This window comes from Salarias fasciatus, chromosome 7, assembly GCF_902148845.1.
Source record: "Salarias fasciatus chromosome 7, fSalaFa1.1, whole genome shotgun sequence".
Classification (NCBI taxonomy): domain Eukaryota; kingdom Metazoa; phylum Chordata; class Actinopteri; order Blenniiformes; family Blenniidae; genus Salarias; species Salarias fasciatus.
Window position 1 is genome coordinate 26,258,633 of NC_043751.1, and position 18,850 is coordinate 26,277,482.

The window sequence follows — 18,850 nt, forward strand, 5'->3', positions numbered from 1 at the left end:
GACGTGCTGATTCCAGTGAACACGGCCTCCTGATCGGACAGAAAGAGCCGCCTCGGGAGGAGACCGGGTGGAGCGGGAGGCGGGGAGGGGCAATGCTAACATCCGCCGGCTGCGCTCTTAACTGTTGCATTAATGAGAGAAACGGTCCTCTGTGCGCACGAGTGTGCGCACGAGAGAGGCAGAGAAACCTTTGGATAATCTTCAAACTGGGAGCTGAAGTCAAACGTATCTGTGATGTGCAGAAGTTGAATGAACACAAGAGAAAACTTGTCTGAACACAGTTTGCTGGCTGATTTGATTGACTGTAAAATTTTTTTTCTAACTTTAGTCGAGCTCCGTCGACGCGTTGACTGAGTTTGCTGAAACCGGAATACACAGGGAACAGAGACTGAAACAGACGTGCACTTGCAGCTCAAACGCGCCCTCCCACACACACACAGATGGTCTGAGAGATGCCTCGGCAATTAGGCTGATCCATTTAAAGCCTCTCACTGTAACAAGCTGAAGGAAGACTGCTTGCCGGGTCTCGCTGTTCTCCGAGGCGTGCTGAATCCTCGGCGCTCTGTTTGGCCTCCCGGGGCTTTTCCCTGTGACCGAGCCTTTTCTTAATTACACCTGAGAGCAGCAAGCAGCTGCTCCTCTTCCACATCTGTGTCTCCATCAGTCAGCTCTGTGAAGGAGCCCATGCTAAGAAAACCGACAAATATGAAGAGCCACACTTTCTCCCCTCCCTCCCTCTTATTTCCACTCATCTGATTCCTTTGTGAAGAACTCATCTCACAGCTTTCCTTTCTTTCGGGAGACGCTGCTCCTCTTGTCCCAGGTGTTTGATCCCTTGCTGCAGCTTGCTGGAGTGCTTGGTTGGTGCCTGTTGTTCTGATTCCAGACCCTCGGGCCCTTGGTTTTCAAGTGGCTGGATCGGTGGGTGTAATACTGTCCAGAGACCACCTGGCTCTGCTTTCCTCTTTTCCTCGGCCATGTCTGGATCGTGTTTCATCAGGCTGGGCTGCTTCTGGATGGAGAGGAATCCTAAAGTCTCACTTCCATTCTCTCTGTTGGACCACTTTCTGTCAAAGCGGCCCAAATATTTCTGGTGGCTATTCTCATTTAGTCATGTCCTTTCTTGTTGGTGGGTTGATGGAAGTGAATGTGTTTCTGCAGATCTGTATTCACACCTCCGTAGTGTTTGTTATGCCTGCTGGTGTCTGTTCTCTCTTCTTCTTCCACTCCACAGTGTTCTGTCTCTTTGTCCTTTAACTATTCCACTATTGTTGGTTTAAAAAAAAAAATCACAGATGCTGATTACTCATTCATTTCAGATCCAATTTCAAGATTAAATTTGCCCACTTACCCTTTTCTATTGCTGTGAAATCATCGCTCAACTCTGAAACTGGTTAATATCCAGCTTATGTACTTTTGTGACTTTTTGTATATTTTCTCAATAAAAGTGACACAGTTACAAAACACCAGACACCATAACAACCTTAACCATACCACAGTAGCTCATATTTGTTCCAGATGAAAAATTCCCAATGATAAGTAACAAAGTTCAGGTGAACACAAAGAGACTCGATTCACACAGAGACACAGACAGACCGACAACCAGAACACACAGAAAACACCACCAGGTGACGACCGTCACACACTGAGACATTGGTGAAACACATCAGAGCAGCAATCAGATTGCATGGGGAAGGGCAAGTCGAAGAAGCAGAATCAGAACATCAAAATAACATAACAGGTGAAACATCAGCTTTGACAGCGTAATTCATGGACTGCCAACGTCTGGACCGAGACACAAAGTTAGCACAAATCGAAGAAGTGAAACCAAAACCTGAAAGTGTTTCCAAACAAAATGGTTACATAATAATCCTCATGAGAATCCTGTGTTTATTCTATCATTTATTGTAATTTTATCTGTTTAACTTTTACCCATTTTTTAACAGCTATATTTACCACATTTGATTTTATTTTATGTTTTGTATGCCCAAGAAATAAAGATAGCTGTAAATGGATTTTATTGATTTTTATATACCAGAGTCAGTAAAATCGGTGATACCATTTGAAAAATAAAATAATTTAACAGATGTGGGATTAGGTGCACCGATATTCAAACAGTCATCCTCGTTGCAACACCTGATATTGACTCAGCATCAAATTCAAATCACAGGGAAGGAAGAACAAGAGCAGAATAAGATTTGCTGTTTTATATCTATACCAGCTGAGCAAACACTTGCTAACAGAAACCGTATTCCATCTGTGGATGCATCGACACCGCTGTGGAACATAAATATTTATTAGGTTTCCTAAAGGTTAAGTGTGTGGGAGTGATAGAAGCTGGCAGCTGAAGATACTGCTGAAACTCAGCATCTGCAAATTGTTTTGCAAGATGCAAATCTTTAAGAAAGCAGCAGAGCCTCTAAATGGGCCGTGCATCTGCAAACATCACAGGAAAGAGCTTTTTTTTTTTTATTTGTGGGTCATTGCATCGAGATTTTCAGAAATGTGCAAATGAAAAGTAAATGACAAGCAAGTAACCCTGTTCACGAAGGAAGATTAAAAACAGAGTGAACCTGAATGTGCAGAGACAGATTATGATTTCTCGGGTTCTCTATAATGCTGCTGTGTTTTTTGAGAGCTTGAGAGGCGTTGATGTGATTCTATGAGGGTTCACTTTATTAATGCTGAAACACAACGGGAAAAAATCCGAAGAATATTGTTTCCTGTGAATAGATAATGAAACTGAAATTCGTCCTCCTGCTCTTATTATGGCATCTTGTCCATATTCTCCTGGAATTTAGTTGAAAGTCACCCTTAATAGAAATCCAGCTTCAGCCTCTATCCACATGAATATCTGAATTGATGTTTGTAGCATATAGTGCTCTGCAAGGTTTCATTACAAAAACAGAGAACAGCACCTACTAGTGGCCCTATAGGGAAATCACGCCGTTTTCAACATCTCTGACATTATATTCAAATAACTGCCAAGTGGTTTATCAAAATCACAATGTCAAACTATTTTTTTTTTTTTTTTTTTTTAGAAATGCTAAAATGTTAGATTGTTGATTGTTCTTTACATAAACTCAGACTTATAACATGGACATTTTGGTATTGGAGAGAGAGTTCTCTAAACCCATAAAGAGGATAACAAAACAGTGCTATATACTTCCCAGGTGTCAGAAAAAGACATAAAAAGGTGCAGTGCCAAAAGAGGAGATAATTCCCAAAATACCAACAACAAATAAATCGAGAGCGAAGGAGGAAAACAGGCCATAAAGTCAATAGAGAGAATGCAGCAGAGTTAATAAAAGAACGGAAAATAGCTTTTGAATTTAGACAGCAGAAACCCAGGACTTCCATCCCACGAACAACTGCTGCTTGAGTCACATTCAAACACCTGTTATCAATAATTTCTTTCCAGTATTGCATTATGCATTTGACATTTTTAAAGGAGATAAAACTTTGATTGCATATGGATGGATGAATGGAGGTAACAAAGTGCTGCAGATTGCACATAAAAGACGATGTTAACCACTCCACTGCTCGAACCCAGATGTGACCTTCTAATAGACATAAACAAGCAGCTGCTTTTTCTTATCCAGAACCAACTAATGAAACAAAAAGGTCACACGTTCTTACATACTGCTATTTTTCTGTTAATTTTACACCTGTTCCTTTACGCCACTGGGAGACATTTTAATGCCATGCAACATAAGTTATGATGCTATTTCTAAATAGATAATGAACCAAGATAATTGCTGCTCGATGTGTGATGAAATGCTCTGACTAAAAGGAACTTTCAAATTCATTATGCTTTCCTCTTTGCGTAAACACGTTGAAAGATTGCAGTTGTTCCACTTTAATGCAACATCCCAACGTATTTGTTGCTCTTTTGCTTGTGAGAGTGACTCGCAGCAACACGTTCATGCAAGAACTGTGTCGTGCAGATGTCAGATGTGACAGTGACATGGTGCACGAATTATCTGCTCTGCCGTGCAAGTGTTAAAGTATATTTCAAATTTGTGTGAAAAACGAGGCTGTAAATGATTGTGGTGTTTGTGACTCAACCTTTGGGATTTACTGAGTTATAAAATTCTCCTCTACTTTTTAACGGAGACGAGATTTATTGTTTCAGGTTCAATAATAAAAACCTTATGGACACAATTAATGATGTAGCTATAAATGAGGCAGGGAGCAGCTGTCGCCGACTCACTTTGCATGCAGGAGGTCACGGTCTGCTCAAAGTGCATCTAACTTTTACCTGATGACAGAGGAAGAAAACAACTCCGTCCATCTGTAAGTCCATCCACCCATCCCTCCATCCATCTTTCTCTATGCCCTAACACCTTCAGCAGCAATTTCAGCTGACAGTCACACACTCACACATTCCCCGATAAAGTGGTTACAGCAGTCTTGCTCTGCAGAAAGTCTCCACCTCTGAGTCTGGTTCTGCAGGTTTCTCTTTTCCATCCCAACATCTCCACTGCTTGCTCCTGTGGATTTGTTGGAGTTTTCTCTGTGAAAGTGCCTTGAAACTACTGCGTTTTGTTTGACGCTATAGAAATACAATTGAAGTGAATCAAATCAAGTTGAGCTCTGGTTTTTAAAAACTTGAATTTAATTATTTCATGTTTCAGATTCCAAACTTGACAGCGGCATTCCCGTGTGCGATCGGCCGTCCCCTGCGGGACAACAGTGAGTGCAGCACACAGTGACTTATGCATTCTTGATGGCTGTTGTGGAGTCTGGTGGGGTTAGTGGGAGTAGACCTGGACCCAGTGTTACTGACAACCTGAGGGAGAGCTGCAGTGTTCCAGTGGCCTTGGCGAGGTTTCCACTCCTGCATATTAACTCTCCACATGTTATCCATCGAGCGGAGAAGCAAGGTTTTGTCTCAAAGCAAGGATGAGACCAGCATTTGTTCTCTTATTCAGAAAAAGTTTTTCTCTCAAGAAACCATGATTGGATTACACAATGTGGCTGCTTTAGTATTTCAAATTTAAATATCCATCCTCCAGTGGAAATGCAGTTTTGATCGGCCCATATTTCAACATAGATTTCACATTCAACTGTACATCGACATGCAAATTAAAACACAGAACTCAATCAATGTGAACACAGTCAGCCACTCAATTATGTACGCTTTATATAATGGATCTCATTTTGTGTTTCCTAAACAATAAACTGTAACATTGGATCAATGCTGTTATTTACTCTGCAACAGCGTACAGCGAAACTTGTTCTGGGGTGCAGCAGATATTGATTCAGTGCTGTAGTTTATGTTGTTGCGTTCAATAGCCTAAGGTACTGTATGTTTTGATCAAAGAAAGGAGATCTTGCACGCAGAGCTGTACAATATGGATGGGTTTGTTGAACAACACACAAAAATTGCAATACACATTTTCTCAAGGAAAATAATCGGAATGTTTTTACCAGCAATAATACAAAACCGCGCAGCTTGTTTGACCTTTCCCATGCACGTATGCACACACGAACAAATTAATGTGTGTGCTATTGTGACAGTCATCGTCAGTCATTGCTCCAGTAAACCCTCGTGGCAGTCTTTATTTTCTTTAAAGCTGCATTGATTTATGGTCTCATAATAACAATACATCAAATGGCTCTGTGATCAACCCAAAGGGACTCATTATTGGATTCTCCCACTAAATAATCCCTTTTGTCACCCACTGTTAATTCATTTATTTATTTATTCGTCTTGGATGTTTTGCTACAGAGCTACTTCTTGTCAGGGTTTAGGTTTTGTCTCGTGTGTTTTTTATGCTATTCTAACTCTGGTTTCAGGCTCCTCAGCTCCTCGTGTTTGATTGCTCTTCCCTGTCCTGATGTCGTTCACCTGTGTCTGTTTGTGTGAGTGTCGTCACCTGTTGCCCTGGGTTTATAAAGGGCTGTCCTCTTGTGCTCTGGCTGTCGGTCTGTCTGTCTCCTGCCTTGTTGTTTCCATGTTTACTCTGTGTGTGTGCGTGTGCGCGCGCGCCACTAAGTCTCAGCTTATGTGCCTCGGAGTTGCGTCTCTGCGCCTTAGTGCTGTAGCCGCAGTGTTTTGGTTCCCTGCTCCTGTGCTGCAGTTTCTTAGTGCCCTTTGTGGACTTTGCCCCTTTTTTTGATCTGTCAACTTCTGGTTTGTGGAGTTTTTTTCAGTTCATGAAATGAGTTGACGACTTACGGCGATGCCTAACATTTCTCCCCTAACTGTCACATAACTTCTATAACTCATGTATTACAGCAGAATTATACAGTAAAAAAGGTATTTAAACAAAATTCTCAGCTTGAAAAGTTAACAGTACAAAGTTTGTGGCAGCTAAAAACGCTGCTATGTTCAGGGATTCTGTCAGCATCGGAACAAGTGAAATAGAATGTTTGTCTCACACATCAGTGGTCTTGGAAAATGAAAACTAGCATTGCTTTATTTTTTTCTTGGTGAAGTGGGCTGTTTGAATGTATATACAGTGATAATGAATAAACACCAGACCTCAAGTTGATTGCAGCTAAATTATGAATTAAAATGATGCAGGAATGAAATAATTCAAGCAAACTAACAAAACAATGTGGCAGTTTTCAATATCGGTCTGTTTTCACAACACAATTTCTTTCATGCAAGTTATTTTTAAGTTTGTTCCAAACAGCTGGCCAGCTAAGGTCAACAATGTGTTCACAGTTCTCTTACGGATAAAAAAACTAAAACAATTATATTACCCTTTTGCAAATACAGGATTGGCCAAAATATCCACGACAACCAAACACAACTCATACTTAAGACGGTAGATTTTGCATTGTGGAAGAAAATATGATTTTTGGCAGATTAACTGCAGGTCAGTTCAGCACTTGGATGTGCAGCACAGGGAGCGGATGGTTCGACTGCATTTTGCTGTCTGGATTCTTTAACTGTGGCACTTCGGGAACTTTCTGGCTGTTGGTTTCTGTTTGATGGGAACCAAACTGTCTGTTGACAGATGAGCTACGCAACTGGTTTTTAGTCATTATCTAATGTCATGTTATGGAGTCACCATATTTAAGACTTTCACTAGTTTCACTTTTTTTAAACCACTTCAGTACTGACTTAGTCATGAAGCAAAGAAGACCAATACCAATTTGTGAAAAATCAAAGGTTTTAATATTCTCACAAGTAAAATTGTGATTCAATCTGAATCTCACTGAACAAAATCCACAAACTTTTGTAAAACACTTTCATAAACATATAACGGTATAAAAATGACAGGTTTGTCTGCATAGATTATGTAAGAAAGTTAAAAAAAAAAAAAAGGCTTGGAGGTATTTTTTACAGCATCTTTTAAGCAACATCGCCTTGAGGATTTAACGTCTCGGTACAGCCAGGATCTCTCTCCAGTTCTACTGACTGTCGCTGATTTGCTGAAACATTTTTCCTCTTCTTTACCACAATCCCGACAACGGCCCCAATGGCCCCAATGACCACCAACCCCACAACTACTCCCACTGCAGCAAACAGAGCAGTGTTGTCACTGGCAGGGGGGCGCTCAGTGGTATCAGTTAAGCTCCTATTCTGCGGTAATGGAGGGGTCACAGGTTGGTTAACCGTAATGTTCAGTCTGGTCACCTGTTGAGAGAGACACTTCTGTGGGTGGAGTGAGTAATCATCAGTATCTTCCTCTTCGTCCCCATCATCGTAATTGTAGTCTTCGTCCGCCTCCAGGAATCCATGACTTGTCAAAACAACACACCAGTACTCTCCTCCATCCGTCACCTTCAGGTCAGAGATCGTCAGCACGGAGGCGTCATCTGACAGAGTCAGTCGGCCCCTCAGATCCGCTGGGACGGCCACAGCTTCATCCCTGCTGTCATAGATGAGCTCGTCCTCCCCTGACGGTTCACGGCGCTCCCACTTGATGCTTACGGAACCGCTTTGGTTCCGACTACACTCCATTGAGATGGTCCCGCCTTCATGAGCAACTTTTTCCTTGTGTTGATTTCTGGGGCAAAGAATCAAGAAGTATTGGACATCAAGTGTGGAGGACGTGCATGAATATTCCCCAGAGTGTTCATCAGAGACTACGGGAATAACTAGAGAAAAGTCTGATTCAGATGATACATACATCTGTTGACTATTCTCGCTGCTGCCAGTGATTTTACCCAGTGGTGTTTCCCACTGCTGGTTGTGACCATCAACAGGACAATACAGAACCACTTCGTCCCCGTGTGAGACAAACATCTCACTACTGTCACTGTAATCTGGTTCGTAAATGTTCTGGAAACTGAGGCAATTTGTACCATTAAAAATGAGACAGAAGAACTGGTGGCTGTTCTTGAACATGCTGTTATCAATCACAAGACGCGCCCCGTGGTCTCTGACCTCCACAACTCCAGGAAGCTCCTCCACCAAGGGCTTCGAGGAAACGCTGCTGTCCAAGAAGAGTGTCCGCGTGTAGTTTGGAAACGAGTCATAGTACCAGCGAACAGAGGTTCCCTCCAGACCGATGGAAGTGCTATTGCACCGGAGCTCCGCTCCTCCGTCGTCTTCCACAAAGATCTCCTCAGGCTCGATCTCTTGGTTGCACACAGAGAGCTGAAATGTGCGTTGGCTGATTTGTGTCTGGTTCTCCCAGCACTCCTTCCTATAAATCCCTGAGTCCGTGTGTGTGATGTTGACAATCTGCAGCCCGAGCAGCTGGTGGTTCCCGGTGAAATGGGTACGACCCTGTAGGTCAGCAGGAACGACATTGAGACTGTTGTTGTCTGAAGAGTTGCCAAGCAACTGATCTCCTTCGAAAGTAGATCTATAAACAGCAATATAATCCACTCCGAAACAAAACCCAATCTCAAAATTGTTGTCCTTTGTCCTGAACATGGGTTCTGGCTGCTCACTTGAAATACATTTGAGGATTAGGAGAAACGGAACGAACTGTGTAAACCTGACGAAGGTCATGTCGCCTGCTGTCTCGTCTCTTCCTGGCCAGACAAGTGCTCTCTCACCTTAAGCTCGTTGTAAATATATCAGACCTGGTTTGTTACTTTAGTTCCGCCTCCCGCTAAGATTAGTTTCCTCCTCTTCTGCATTCTTCAGCAGAACTGCAGAAACTCACTTTCAGTTTGGACAGACATAGGAGCACATGTGTATGCACATACACGCACGCATGCACGTGCGTGTGAACACACACATACACACTGCATTTTACTACATGCACACACTTGTCAAACGTGCAGGTGGAAAGGTATTACAGGTGTAGCCTTAATCTCTTGGTTATATATTAGCAGCATTGCAGTGCAGTTGGACAGGTTTTCTCCCAGGTGTGGGTGTGGTTTCTCACCACTGTCGACGGCATGAAATGTCTTTTTGTGGGAATTCTGTGCTTCACGGCACATGTGCAGATGCACTCAAGGAATGTTTTTTCTAGCATCTTATCTTGATAAATGCAAGTAGAAATCTTGACTACCACATAAACAGGATTAATGGATTGTATTTTTCTCACTAGGCAGTCATGAACAGATTATTTCGCTCAGTCGCTATGAAACATCACTTGATATTTTATTTGCCTGTGTGCTCATCAGATATTTTACAAATGGCCTCATTAGATCATAAGAAATGTGTTTCATGTTGTTCCTGTATTACAAAGTCTTTTCATCACACCATTAAATCTGCCAATGCTGAACCTGCTCTGTTTGTTAGTCATAAGTGAGATATTCAGGCCCGACCTCTGCCCACTCCTGTTGATGTGTCAGAGCTTCTATTCTCTTTTTCTCTTCATTAAATGATGCCAGTTCTCTTCCTATGGTTGTTAATTTGCTTTAGTTTCTTAATGAAAACTGTCACTCGCATGGCCTCGGGAAATTCCCTATCGTGTGACGGGTTTGGTTAGATTGTTGGGAAATTATGCAGCTCAAGCAAAGTGAGGTCAGGTCAATAAAAAATATGGCACTGTTGGGAAACTCCCCAAAATGTTCATCTGAATTGACTTTCAGGTCAGGAGTTCTTCACATACGCCTCATGAGAGTGAATTCAATAAACCTCTCCAGCGGAATCCTCTGCGTCTTCCTCCTGGGTAGCAGCACCGAATGCCTGAACATCTGCACGACATCTGACAGCTCGCACTGCCGAATCTATTCAAGCCATTTTATTGCCTGTGTATTGCCAGCATGTTATCGGGGGCTTTCCATTTTGTTTTCCCATTTCTTTCTAAGTTAATCTGATAGAAATGAAGCAGCACTCGTACACGCGCACACATACTGGTGTCATATCAGTGACCATAGATTAGTATGCGTCAGTTTTTTTAAGTCTATGCAAGCCCAGTTTGGATTTATCATTAACTTTATAGGGCTGCAATGGGGGGGGGGGGAAATCCACCTGTTGATATTTCAGATTCCTTCTTCCTGCTGAAATAAGAGCAGCATTGTAGCAAGGAGGCAAAGGTACTGATTACACTGCCTGGCCCCTGGATAAGAGCAGTGGAAACACAAGAACAATAAATGACTCACTGTATCTGTGGATTCACGTTGTTTTTGATTCTCTTCCAAAGAAACCTCTTTCCCATGAAACTCCTGGAATCCTAATGGAGCTGTTTAAAAAAAAAAAAAAAAAACTCACTCCCTGTTCTGTGTTTTCATTTGAGATTCACAAACTCTTAATAACAAAACAATCAGTGCAGTCACGTCTGTGGACACAGTATTAAAAAAAAAAGTACCAACCTGTTTTCCTTTGAGGCATATCATCTGTTTCCTAGTACATAAACTATAATGAACCCAGATACTCACTCAACAGCAGCGGCTCTCGTGCTGCTGAGGGAACAGCTTGCAGAGCTGGTGATCAAGCATCATGATTAAGCACCAACTGTGAGAAAACTCTCCGTGTGTTCAGTCCAATTCAGCACAGCGCTGATTACACTCATCAGGCCCCGTATGCTGCAGGGCTTGGAGGCGCACCAACTGCTGTTTGAGATACAGATTTTTGCCAAAATTATTTAATTGCTGGACATATGGGTAGCAATAAAAGAGCAGAGTTTGAAAAGAATATGGAAACGGGGGGCAACAGGCAGGTAAAAATAAATAGCCCATTTTTTTCATTGACTTTTGTACACCAGTGTTTCCCAGCGTTTTTCTTGGGGAACCCAAATTTTTACCTTCGTAAACGTAGGTGGCCCCAAGAGTGGGAGGAATATTAAAAGTCAACTCAGCTTTATTTATATAGCAGTTTTAAAACAGCTACAGCTGGACGAATAAAGTGCCAAACATAAATAGACATAAAAACCTAAAATTACAAAGTTCAAGATAAAACACAATAAAAAGATAATGGTGAAAAACAAAAACAGGAGAGAGAGTCAGGCATGCTTAAAAACAAAGAAATAAAAATGGATTTTAAGATTACTTTAAAAATGGAAGGGGGGGGAGTCTGTCCTTTTTATAATCATAATATACTATGTAGTACAGTTTCTTTCTCTTTTATATTTTGTTATGATGAGCTCCTTTTCTCTGAGGATGAATTCTGAGTTTACATTCTGTCTTGGGGTGTTTGGTGGACTGGTGTCGCTTTAACTTGCAGTTCCAAACTTTCATCAGTTTTCCCCTTAAAAAGATATACATTCAGCTCTCATTATGGCCATTGCCTCTGCAAAGCCATATTCTTTGCAACTCTCTTGGTACACTTTTTTTTTTTTTTTTTTTTTTTTGCCCTTTCGGATAAATTCATCTCACTTTGTACCATCATTTTTTAAAACTGTTATTACGCTCGTTAAAATCGAGACGGCTTCAGGACCATGAATATTCGCCGTCCCCTCATGGGGGTCGGGCTCCTCTCGTTGGGAATCATTTCTGTAAACTCCGCAGGCAAAATACACGTAGGTCCATTTCTTCCTATGAGAATTCACGGAGGGGGTATTCCTGGTGCAGTACCTCCTCTCTGCCTCTCTGTGTCGCTGTAGGAAAGAGAGAAGCCACTAACCTCCAACGTAGAAGAAGAAGCCGTTTCATAACAAAGCGTCACTTCCGCTGACCGCTGGAAAGGTAATTCATCTTCTAAAACATCTTTTCTTTTAAATATTCAGACGCGTAAATGTTCATGTATCACATGTTGATTATAGGTGGCGGTGATAGTATTCGCTGTAACCACACGAAGCGCTGTCAGGGATTTAGCGGGGCTGTCGGTGTCTTTTCTTGCTGTGTCAGACTAAACACATTGAAGTCAATTTCATTTCTGAAGCGCCAACTACAAATTAAACTCAGTCATTCCAAGTAATTTTTACAGGGGGAAAAAAATCCCAATAATTCCACACGAGCAAGCAGGAAAGGAAAATGTCTTTTTTTAACGGGGAGAAACCCTCAGACCCAGACACAGAGGTGGAGACTTTCTGCTGTTCTGTTGAGGTGTGGAGGTAAGAAGGAGAGGACAGAGAACAACAAGCAAGCAGAAATAAATCCACTGGCTGCAGACATAATGGGGGCGACAGACTGAGATAAAGAGCTTTACTGTCAGAGACTCTGAGAGAAGGTAAAGAGAGAGAGAGCAGACTGCAGAGAAAGACAGATGTTACCGACATGAAGTAGTGAAACATGGTGAGTGAGAAAGAAAAGAAATTCACTTTAGATGTCCTGAGTAGTGAAGCTTCACTACATGATCCATTGTGTCCTGCACCAGCAGTAACTGTAAATGTAATTAAACAGAAAAGTCTTAAGCCTAACCTCATAAAGCCTGTCTACCACCTAAATAGAAAAGAGCCCCAGGATCTTTAACAGTATTTATTTTGGTAGGATCACTCAGATTAACTCAGTGTAATGCCAGTTTTGCATATGTCAAGATGATGAAGTAGCTTACTATTTGATAAATGTTGATTACAGGTTAACACTTTGTTCCTTCTGAGCTGATTATGACTTTCGAATATCTGCCAACTCATTGCATTAAAATCTTCATGTAATCAACTTCTGTAATCCCTGCAGTCTCAGCATTAACCCAAAAACTCTTCCATCAATCACACATCAGCTATTCTTAAGTTTTTTGACTTCCTCAAAGCTTCCAGAGTGGATGAAGCAGCTCACACCTTGAAACATGCCACCGAATGGAAAGTAAGGTGAAGTCAGATCTCACATTCAGTCAAGCATCTGGACGAGTCCCAAAACCAGAGGAGTGTATGCCAACACATCTGCCTGAACCGTGACCACAGAGAGAAGGGCAGTCTGCCTCCCGTTCCACTTTATGAAAACCTAGGAATAGATTGAGCCTGGTTGGTCAGAGTTACTGTATATAAGTAAAAGAAGGATTTTAAATTCTAGATTTACCAGGAAGCCAATGAAGAGAAGCTAATATTGAAGTGATGTTATCTCGCCAACATGCCTCAAATAAAAACGCATTATTAAATACAAGGAGACTTTTGAAAGCACCTAACCTTCTGTGACTCGTGCTTTTAAAAAGATGGCTCACTTTCGCTTTGGTGTCTTCTGTCATCCGTCACTTTTCCCACTTTGAACTTCTTCTTGCACCATCTTGAAGGAAAGCCTTTCATTTTGTTAGAAATGCAAAGCTGACTGATGCCAATTAAACAGACGTGTAGCAGCTGAGTCCTCACTGGAAAATGAATGTTTCTAGTCAACTAATGCATCTCCTCCTCCGTCTCATTCTCTCCAGGTGACCACCATCTGGACTTTGCATCCATGTTGCGTTTGATCGCAGCATCGCTGTGCCTCCGGTGCCAACGAGCCCCATCGCTGCCTTTCAGCCTCAGACCATGTGCGACACTGAGCTCGGTGGAGAACCAGCAGACGGTGGAGGCTCTTTACGATCTCTCTGTGGACATCCAGAAAGTCCGGAAACTAAAGGGCTGGGTGCTGCATCAGAGTCCCTCTTATACCCGGGAGGTGGCTGACCTGCTGAAAGGCATGGGCGCCTCGGGGCCCATCATTGCTCGGATCCTGGCAATTCACCCAGAAGCTGTCCTCTGTGATCCACAGCAGATGCATGCCCAGAGGGAGCTGTGGATGTCCGTGTGTCCAAACCAGAAAGAGTTAGTTGGCATCATTGAGAAATTCCCAGCCTCCTTCTTCACATCCTCCAGCTACCATGACAATCAGCGGAACAACATTGCGTACTTCCAGAGCCTGAACCTCAACAAACGGATCATCACCAAACTCATGGCCAGCGCCCCCCAGAGCTTCAGGCGGCCGGTGGAGCAGAACGACGAGATGGTCCACGCCCTGCAGCGGGCCTACCTGGAGCTCGGAGGGGATGAGGCCAATATGAAAATCTGGCTCCAGAAGCTGCTGAGCCAGAACCCGTTTGTTCTCCTCAAGCCTCCAGAGGTGCTGAGGCAAAACCTGCTGTTCCTGCGAGACAAAGGCTTCAGCACGGCAGAGCTCCTCCGCCTCCTCTCCAGCCTCAGGGGCTTCGTCACCGAGCTGAACCCGGACAGCATGCGCCGCACCCTGACGTTCTCCCAGGACACCATCGGCTGCTCCGAGACCGAGCTGCGGGATATCATCCTCAAGTGTCCGGCTGTGCTTTACTACCCTGAATCTATTCTGGCGGAACGCTTCGACAGCCTGCGCAGGGCCGGGATCAGCATGTCCCAGATCACACAAACTCCCACCGTGCTGGAGCTCACCTCGCAGATTGTCAATTATCGCATCCAGCGACTTAAGGCTCGGGGGTATGATGTACGGACAGGCAGTCTGGAGGTCCTGAACGGGACCAAGAAAGACTTTGAAATGAGCTTTGGGAAGCTTCAGCTCCGCAGAGAAAGACCACTTTTTAACCCTGTTGCACCTTTGAAGGGAGACGATTAACAGGAATAAATTCAAACTTTTGTCATGCTGATTCTAAGTGATATTTTATTTCTAATTGAAGTGTTTTAAATCTAAAGATGCATTCACTTCCTCTCACTGGCCACTTCATTTGGTACGATTTCACACAATTTCTGACAAAAATTCTGCCTTTTCAATTGCAATGGAGTTCAACTTTTTTCTTTTTTTGGTTAATTGCTGAGATTTTAATTGTATGATGTAATTTTTTGAGGTTGTAGTTATTACAACATCACTATATTTGCTCTGTTTTTCAGCAGCGTCCTGCTCAGATTCAGAAGCAGAAGTTTGTTGACTCTATTTTTAGTTATTTTTCTTTGATTTTTGTGAGTAAATGACAACAAATCAAACTTTTCATTCACATTAGAATTTTTGTCATTCTGAATTTGCAGAGCATGAACACATATAGTATGAAAACAATTTATCACAGTTCAGTCTTTGTGCAACATGTAAATTGTGCATGTTGAAACAAATTTCTAAATACATTTTAGATGGAAAAAAAATCCCAAACGCCCTCATTCAGAGATGCACAGTTCTTCTTATTAAACTGATAGAGGTGCTCATTGATGGGTTGGCCTGCTGGTACTGAAAGAGATGTTTTTGTGGGCCTCACAATGATCAGTGTTGGCTGCTTCTTTACGGATGGGACCTAATGAAGTGGCTGATCAGTGCAGGGCTCTGGAGCTTCAGTCCCTTTACTTTTTTCTGAGAGCTTCAGGAACCAACAGCAAACATTTTATGTGCTTTTTCACACATAAGAGACTAATGGGATTTTTATTGAAAAAAAAAAAAGCACAATAATTGAAATGGCTAAGATAGAGCTGAACTAGCTTCAAATGGGCTGTATCAATCTTTTTTAGCTAGTCAAAACCTTAGCTTTGGCATTAACATGGTAATAGTTTATTTTTGGCGCTAAGGAAAAGTCATTTTGTGTGAAAATAAAGATTTTCTGGGGCTAATTCTGAAACCCGGAAGAGAAAACGCTCTGTTTCACTGAAATCCCACCTCTCCACCTGTGGTCTTTTCCTGTTAGAAACTCACCAAGCGCAGACCCTTCAGACCCTTCAGACTCTTTCTTGCTTGATTGTTGCTTTCAGACGATGGTCAAAGTTTATCTCCGTAATCAGAGTTACAAAAAGCGGCAACGCTGATTGCCGAGGGCCTGCGGGAGTGGGGCTCAGGGGAGCCATCTTCACCTTGTGACGTCAACGTGGGAAAACAGAGCGTTTTCACGGGTGCAGGAGGGGCTGCCTCTCTGAGCAGCAGAAAAACGAAAGCTCAAACACGCAGGCACGAAGGAAAAAAAATGCTTTGGGGGTGTTTTTGGTGAGTACATAACTATATAACAAGATTAAAACATACAAAGTGAATTTTGCATGATACAGCCCCTTTAAAAAAAAACAGATATGTTGAGGGTTTCTGAAATGATAAACCTTCAAAAGAAAAAGGGGAACTGCCCAAAAAAGAGTCAAAATAATAGAAAATGCCCAAAAAAGGGTTTAACACTAAAACAGTGGATTAGTTTAAGACTTGAGCCTTTTGAGGTTATTTCTGCAGCCTCACCTGTATGCACACTTCTGTTTACACTTGTTTTATGCCAAAGCTGCTGCCTACAGGAAAGATCTTATTTTCTGATTGTATTCAAATTGAAATCAGAGTCTCTTGATCTTTTCGGTTTCACCAACAGTAGTGAGAAAAGTCGCCTCAGGGAAAACTGGCGTGTGACAAGGTGCTCCTCACGACGTTGCCTTTTGATTTTTCAGTGTCAACTTTTCTTTTTATTATGAAGCAGAATTCAATCGCACTGATGTTGTTGACCTGATAATAGGAAGTCATGATTTTGTTGGAAACTCTTCACAGGAAAACATCCAACCTGGGGATGTTCTTGCTGTAAAACTGCATTTTGGCTGTAATATGTCATGTGGCCATAGACAGATTTCTTCTGATGGAAGATAGAAATGTCTCTTAAGGTTAAGGTTGCAGACTCCTGTTGTAATAAGCTGCAGTACTGTTAGTGGTTTATGTGAATGGATGAAAAATATCCGTACATTTCTACAGGTGCTTTTAAAAGAATTATATTACTAAATTAAATGTTGCTTTACCACTTGAGCAGTCTCAAAGTGATTCACATGTACCGTCACATTTGCAGTGTGGGTTCGTGGGACGTCAAACCGCTGCACCAATTTGTTGAAAAATATCATTCTTTGATGGAAAATTACATTCTCCTATTTGAATTAAAAAAATGTAACAACAGTGAAGCTTATACATATTTCCATCTATTTTTTTTTCTAACATTTCAAATATTTTAAACCTTTGTGAAAAGATGTCATCAGAATTTTAATGAAGGAGCCATACATTTTAAAATGTGTGAATATTTAATAAAATGTCCCTATTTTGTGGCCACAATTATCACAGTTAATATTAAATAAAGGCTTTAAACACTTTTACTTTTTGCTTTTTAGAGTTAATCGTATAGAATGACAAAACCACTGACTTTTCTATGTCATCATGTAACGTGGAGATGGTGCTTTGTGATAAATCTCTTATTTTTAGTACATCTGGACAAATCACAGTGGAGCTGGTTGAAGTTTCAAACTGAACCAGCATCAGAAAAACAAAATCAAGCTTAAAAAAAAGTAAAAACCTGAATAGATGTATTACCTCTTTTTCTTCTCATATCCTCAAAACTGGGATTTAAGAAAAAAAAATAGTTTCAATTCTCTTCCTGTTGGCAAATTGTCAACCAGTGTTGGAATAATGTAATTAAAACCCAGTTTTAAAAACTGCTTGTAACTTTAATAGCACTTTCTTTTTCAATAGTAGGAGTTTCGCATGAATTATTTAGTTTGAAATGGGGGAAAACAAGTCAAATTTTCACTTCAGGTTGCATCAGAGTAAACTGTAATCACACCTGAACACCCAGGATTCATCATTTAGGTCCATGGAAACGGACAATGCAGCTAATCCAAAGAGATGAGCTTGGAAATGTGAAATGAAAACAAACATGCCGTGGCATCTTAATGCGTTGCAGCATTTCGGAGAAGATGTGGTTAAAAGAGAAGAAGAAAATATTGCATCTGATTTACAATTCAACTTATTACAATAACTTCGCATTCACCACTTGGTGACATAACGACATAATGGCGGACGTGCCGACTCGTCTATCAAACGCATTACCGACTACAACGGAGGACAAACGAGCCTTTTCAGGCCGCTTTATTTACCACCAGTGCAAATGTCTCATTCTCACACAATGTTCTTGGCAGCGCCGCCGTTTCCCTCAGGGAAAGCATGTAACTGTGTCTCCGATTTTTATTGTTACTCCACAGATGGACACACTTTATTATATGCTATTTCTCTGGTAAAATGTCACTTCATTATCATTTCAAATGAATTCAAAAGCACCAGCATGATGGGTTTTTATAGAGAGAAAAAAGGGAGGAAAAGGATGATCTTTTCATTTGGATCAGTGGTGCTTTATTTGAAAGCATGTTTTTTTTTTTTTTTTGCAACATTTTCTGCCATGTTCATTAAAGAGAAGCTGTTGAGATTCAGTTGGTTTATGCAAAATAAATCGTCTGTTATATCTTGCTTTGTTTTCACATTTATTTACTCCCTAAACTCCAGACATCGGCGTACCGTGAAACGAGGCTTTGTCTAAATCTGAAGAGGGCACGGTGATAAGTTGGCCGTCTTGTTTTGAATGTATTTAAATGTTTCAAAGCTGATGAAAGAGCCTGAAACAGTCTTAATCCTTTAATGGGAGCGCGCATCAAGGCTAATGAAGCCACGGCTATATGCCTCAAGGTTCCTCTGCTCCTGTAATGCAGACGACGGGGGTCACAACAGAGAGAAAAACAGAGGACTTGTGTGTCCAGGGGGGTGGGGGTGCGCGGTAACAACTTCCACTTCCCATCTGCTGCCATCTGCATCGCTCACCATGGTCCTGTAGTCATGGCGATAGCCACTGGGCAGATGATGCAAAAGTGAGTGCATCTGGTAATAAATTTGAGCTCGGCAGATGGATGCTTCACCAAGAGTTCATTTTCCTACCATTCACAACACGAGACCCCCGGAG

The 18,850-nt window shown here is 41.8% G+C and overlaps 1 protein-coding gene across 1 annotated transcript; it reads left to right on the forward strand.

Annotated features, from left to right (window-relative positions):
• Positions 1–11,973: 11,973 nt before the first annotated feature.
• On the forward strand, positions 11,974–15,722 carry mterf2 (mitochondrial transcription termination factor 2). Its single transcript, XM_030096067.1, has 2 exons — positions 11,974–11,988; positions 13,604–15,722. Exon 2 carries the CDS (start codon positions 13,630–13,632, stop codon positions 14,755–14,757), a length of 1,128 nt encoding a protein of 375 aa, XP_029951927.1. The 5' UTR covers positions 11,974–11,988; positions 13,604–13,629; the 3' UTR covers positions 14,758–15,722.
• Positions 15,723–18,850: the final 3,128 nt, after the last annotated feature.

What these genes read in the sequence shown, in the direction of transcription:
- mterf2 (XM_030096067.1), top strand. Translation starts at nt 13,630, where the DNA reads ATGTTGCGTTTGATCGCAGCATCGCTGTGCCTCCGGTGCCAACGAGCC.